The sequence below is a fragment of the Colobus angolensis genome, unplaced genomic scaffold, assembly GCF_000951035.1.
Source record: "Colobus angolensis palliatus isolate OR3802 unplaced genomic scaffold, Cang.pa_1.0 Scaffold5, whole genome shotgun sequence".
In the NCBI taxonomy this organism is placed as follows: domain Eukaryota; kingdom Metazoa; phylum Chordata; class Mammalia; order Primates; family Cercopithecidae; genus Colobus; species Colobus angolensis.
The window spans coordinates 19,632,058-19,638,057 of record NW_012118487.1 but is presented as its reverse complement, the minus strand read 5'-3'; the positions used below and the strand labels follow the sequence as shown (position 1 = coordinate 19,638,057).

The following is a 6,000-nucleotide window of genomic DNA, read 5'->3' as shown; positions in this document are numbered from 1 at the left end:
TGCCTGAGTTCAAGCGATTCTCCTGCCTCAGCCTCCCAAGTAGCTGGGATTACAGGCACCTGCCACCACACCAGGCTAATTTTTGTATTTGTAGTAGAGATGGGGTTTCAGCATCTTGACCAGGCTGGTCTTGAACTCCTGACCTCATGATCCACCTGTCTTAGCCTCCCAAAGTGCTGAGATTACAGGCATGAGCAACTGCGCCTGGACAGTATAGAGCATTTCTAATACCTCCAGACCTTGTGCCTGTTCCTTTGCAGCCCATCTCCTGACATCCTCCTGCTGAAAGAAACCACTGATCTGCTTTCTACTTGTCTTTACAGATGAAATTTTGCTATTTCTAGAATTTAATATAAATATAATCATGTCATATGTGCTCTTTTGTGTCTAGATTCATTTTCTCAGAATAATGTTTTTAAGATTCACTTGTGAAGCTATGTGTGTACTTTTATTGCTGAGTATTTTTCTATCCCATATATATACCAATATTTGTTTATTCATTCACCTGTTGATGGACATTCCTTTTCAATTTGGGGTTATTATGAATAAATGTGCTATAAATATTCATGTTCTTTGGGTTTATCAATGTTTGTTTTTGTTGGTTAATACTGAGGAGTGGATTTGATGGATTGTTTTTAAATATATGTTTAAACTCATGAGAAACTACAAAAGAATTTGCTAAGGTGGTTGCAATATATTACATTCTCATCAGTGATGACAGTTCCAAATGACCCACATCCTTACCAACACCTGGTAATATCAGTCTTTTAACTGTAGCCACTCTAGAGAATATGTGGTGGTATCTCATGATGGTTTCAATTTCCATTAGTCTAATGACTACTGTTTTAAGCATGAAAACATTTAAACATTCCACAGGCTTATTCCCAATGTGTATGTTTTATGTGGTGAAGTTCTAGTTGAAAGGTCTTGTCCATGTTTTCATCAGAATGTCTTTTTGGGTTTTAAGAGATTCTTATATCTTCTGGGCACAAGTCTTTTGTCAAATATGTGAAGTGACAACTGTGGTTCGCTTTTACTTTCTTAAAAGTTCCTTTCAAAAATGTAAGGTTTTTATTTCAAAGAAGTTAAATTCATCATTGTTTCATATATTGTTTATTCTTTTATGTATCACGTAAGATTTTTTTGTCTACACCAAGTTGCAAAGATTTGTTCCTATACTTTCTTCTAGAAGATCTAGAGTTTTGGCTTTTCTTTTTAAGTATATAGCTCTAGTACAAATTCAAATAGAATATATCAGGAAGAGCAGACATCTTTGCCTTGTTCTCAATCTTAAAGGATAAGCATTTAGTTTTTCACTGGTATCCTCTTCCCTGTAGAAATTCTGTAAATGCCCTTTATCAGTTTGAGAAAGATTCCTTCTTTCTTTGCTAAGAATTTTTTTATGATTGTGTGCTAAACATTCTCAAATGCTTTTGCTACATTATTTGGTTTAGATATGTGTCCGCTCCAAATCTCATGTTGAAATGTGACCTCCACTGCTGGAGGTGGGCCTGAAGGGAAGTGTTTGGGTCATGGGAGTGGATTCCTCATGAAGAGCTTTTTCCATCAGTAATGAATTCTCCTTAAAGAGCCTGGCAGCTCCTTCCTCCAGCTCTTGCTCCCCCTTTGCCTTCTGCCATGATTGTAAGCTTCTTGAGGCCTCCCCAGAAGCAGATACTGTTGCCCTGCTTCTTGTACAGCTTGCAGAACCATGAGACAATTAAACCTCTTTGTAAATTACCCAGCCACAGGTTTTTCTTTATGGCAACACAAAGTGGACTAACACACTACTTCTATTGATATTATCATATACCTTTTCTCCTTATACTGCTAAAATGGAAATTTACATTGATTAATATTCAAATGCAAACCAACCTTGCATTCCTGGGATAAACCCTACTTGCTCATTAGGTGTCATTCTTTTTATGTATTACTAGATGTGCCTTATAAATATTTGAATACATATGTTTGTGTCTAGGTTTATAAGGGATATCAGTCTGCAACTTTCTTACGAAGTTTTTATTTTAATTTTTGTATTATGGCAATGCTGGCCAGATAAAGTAAATTGAGAAATCTATCATCCACTCATTTCTTCAAGATTTTGTGTAGGATTTACTTTTCTCCTTCCATAAGGGCTTGATAGATTACATTAGTGATTCCACCTGGGTCTAGGGATAGGAGGGAGCATTAGCTACAAATTCAATTTATTTAATTAACATTGGGCAATCTAAATTTTCTTTTTACGCTTCAGCCTATTTTGGTAATTTGTATTTGTCATGGAATTTGTCCATTTCAACTAAATTTTGAAATACAGTGGCATAAATTTGTAATATTTTCATTTTAACCCTTAGTGTCTATAGTATATATACGCACAACTCTTACACTTCCAATATTGGTACTTCGTATTTTCTGTCTTCTTATAATGCTTTTATGTACTAAAAAAGAAAATCCACAGTATATGAAAGGTGTTGTTGGATTATGCCAAGTAAAACGAAAATTAGGACTATTTTGTTGTTATTTCAATGTGGAATCTTTTACTTGAATTCCAGTATTGAACCACCTCAGAACTAAAGTATTGCATGATTTTAAGTAAAACTGAATATGCTTTACACACTTTAGTGAGAGATTATTTTAAACATCATTCAGATTTCTTGGTAACCCTACAGAAAATAAATTGAGCATATATATATTTTTTCCCTCAAATGTTATTTTAATTCAGGGGTACATGTGCAGGATGTGCAGGTTTATTTCATAGGTAAACATATGCCACTATGGTTTGTTGCACCTGTCAACCTATAAGCTAGATATTAAGCCCAGCATCCATTAGCTATTCGTCCTGATGCTCTCCTTCCCACCTTACCCCTGCTCCCTACAGGCCCCAGTGTATGTTGTTCCCATCCATGCGTCCATGTGTTCTCATCATTCAGCTCCTACTTGTAAGTAAGAACACGCAGTGTTTTGTCTTCTGTTCCTGTGTTACTTTGCAGAGGATACTGGCTTCCAACGATCCATGTCCCTGCAAAGGACATAATCTCATGTCTTTTTAATGGCTGCATAGTATTCCATGGCAGATATTTATCACATTTTCTTTATCCAGTCTATGATTGATGGGCATTTAGGCTGATTATATATTTTTACTATTGTGAATAGTGCTGCAGTGAACATATGCATGCATGTATCTTTATAATATTAATATAATGGTTTTTATTCCTTTGGGCATATACCCAGTAATGGGATTGCTGGGTCAAATAGTATTTCTGCCTCTAGGTCTTTGAGGAATCGCCACACTGTCTTCCACAATGGTTGAACTGATTTACATGCCCAGAAAGAGTTTAAAAGTGTTCCTTTTTCTCCACAACCTCACCAACATCTGTTGTTTCTTGACTTTTTAGTAATCACCATTCTGACTGGGGTGGGATGATATCTCACTGTGGTTTTGATTTGCATTTCTCTAATAATCAGTGATGTTGAGCTTCTTTCCATGTGTTTGTTGGCTGCATGTCTGTCTTCTTTTGAGAAGTGTCTGTTTATGTCTTTTGCCCACTTTTTAATGGGGTTGTTTGTTTCTTGTAAATTTGCTTAAGTTCTTTGTAGACTCACTCTGGTTATTAGACCTTTGTCAGATGGATAGATTACAAAAACTTTCTCCCATTCTGTAGGCTGTCTGTTCACTCTGATGATAGTTTCTTTTGGTGTGCAGAAACTCTTTAGTTTAATTAGATTCCATTTGTCAATTTTTGCTTTTGTTGCAATTGATCTTGGAGTTTTCATCATGAAATATTTGCCTGTGCCTATGTCCTCAATGGTATTGCCTAGATTTTTTTCTAGGTTTTTTATAGTTTTGGGTTTTACATTTAAGTATTTAATTCATCCTGAGTTAATTTTTGTACACGGCATAAGGAAGGTGTCCAGTTTCAGTTTTCTGCATATAGCTAGACAGTTCTCCCAGCACCATTTATTAAATAGAGAATATTTTCCCCATTGCTTATTTCTGTCATGTTTGTCAAAGATCAGATGGTTGTAGGTGTGTGGTCTTATTTTTAAGTTTTCTCTTCTGTTCCATTGGTCTGTGTGTCTGTTCTTATACCAGTACCATGCTGTTTTGATTACTGTAGCCTTGTATTATAGTTTGAAGTTGGGTAGTGTAATGCCTCCAGCTTTGTTCTTTTTGCTTAGGATTGACTTGGCTATTCAGACTCTTTTTTTGGTCCCACATGAATTTTAAAATAGTTGTTTTTTCTAATTCTGTGAAGAATGTTAATGGGAGTTTAATGGGGATAGCATTGAATCTATAAATTACTTTGAACAGTATGGCCATTTTCATGGTATTGATTCTTCCTATCCATTAACATGGAATGTTCTTCCATGTGTTTGTGTCATCTCTGATTTCTTTGAGCAGTGGTTTGTAGCTCTCCTTGAAGAGATCTTCCAATTCCTTTGTTAGCTGTATTCCTAGGTATTTTATTCCTTTTGTAGCAATTCTGAATTGAAGTTCATTCATGATTTGGCTCTTGGCTTGCCTGTTGTTGGTGTATAGGAAGAGCATATGTATTTTTAAATTCTGCTTTACATTTTTAAAATAAAATGCAAAATATTTTTGTCAGTTTTCATAGCACAAGCATTTAGCATGCATGTATTTCTCTTTAAGTGTTTGACTTTCAATATTTAAAATTATATTGCTTGTTATTTGAGGAAAGTTCTAAGACTACTTAATGAATTTACATAAGCTGTTTGGCATTAGTATAACCAGGGACTTCTGCTAAAAGAGACTGTTGCAATGGTAAAATAAAATAAAGTGCATATTTTCTTTAAGGACTGATGTTTCTTTAAGGACTGATGTTTCAATTCCACAAGAAAACTAAAGACCCCAATTAAATGTTTTTAAGTTTAACTTTTACATATTTTCATAATGAGATCAAAAGAGGAGTTGGAGTTTGGGGTTGGAAAAAGAAAATCATTCTATGTTCAAATGACTACGATATGCATAAGCTATGTCATGCAGGGGTGAGATTAAATCAATAATTTTCAAGTTCATCATCTCATGTAATGCATACATATACATGAGAATCGGACTTGTTATTCTGTTATTATGAAATGACATGGGAAAAGAAAATATTAAAAGACTTTCTGCAATTATCTCATTTCTCTTGCAAATTTGGTAACATACAATAAAAATATGTACTTTTTCCTCCACAGGACCTGATTGGGGATCTGAAGGAGCAGCTTTCGGATCACTTCAAAGATGTGATGGTTGGCCTCATGTACCCACCACCACTATATGATGCTCATGAGCTCTGGCATGCCATGAAGGTAGTGATCTGACCCAAAAATACGCCTGTAACAAGTACAGGCCAGTATTTCAATTGAGGGGAAACTGCCCTGTGATGCTCCTACATACTTATATGATCAAGGAGGCGGGGGGAATATCTAAGCAACGATGTAACAGTGGAAATGTTGTGGACAAGGGAAGTGGCCTTGTTAGGAAGCTGGAGCCTCCCAGGCTCAGTGGCTGGGATCAGCCTGTTCTTTTGTTGTACAGAGTCACAAACTTACTGAACCAGCCCCAATGCTGACCTCCAACAAGGAAAAGGGAACAAGCCTCCAGGGCTATTCAGATTGGTCCCTGAGTATGTATTCCTATATTGAGGAGAATGTATTAAAAATGATGTCACTCTTGTTACATTATTTGTAAAAGTTTGATTAAGTCAAAAGAAGATATTGAATCAGGGACAATATATAGATGACGTCATTATATTTTCTTTTTATGACCTGAAGTTCATTCTTTATAGAAACAGGTTTTTTTTTTTTTTCTCAAATGTATAAAAATGTTAATTTGGAAGAATTAGAATCAGTGTTTCTTAGAGGAAAGTCATTTCCATGAAGTAAGTTGACTGTGGATTTGTTACAGATTTTGTTGGCTAGGGACAGGGAACAAAGAGGGCCTTGGCTTTACTTCTTTCCAAATGCAGATATTAAACACCTGCAGAACTGTTGAAATCA

The 6,000-nt window shown here is 35.5% G+C and overlaps 1 protein-coding gene across 1 annotated transcript in view; it reads left to right on the top strand.

Annotated features, from left to right (window-relative positions):
• Positions 1-6,000, top strand: part of ANXA10 (annexin A10) — a 102,962-nt gene that overhangs the window by 69,047 nt on the left and 27,915 nt on the right. Inside the window, exon 4 of the mRNA XM_011959646.1 lies at positions 5,197-5,310. Coding sequence (XP_011815036.1) covers positions 5,197-5,310 — 114 coding nt within the window. The remainder of the gene's footprint in view (positions 1-5,196; positions 5,311-6,000) is intronic.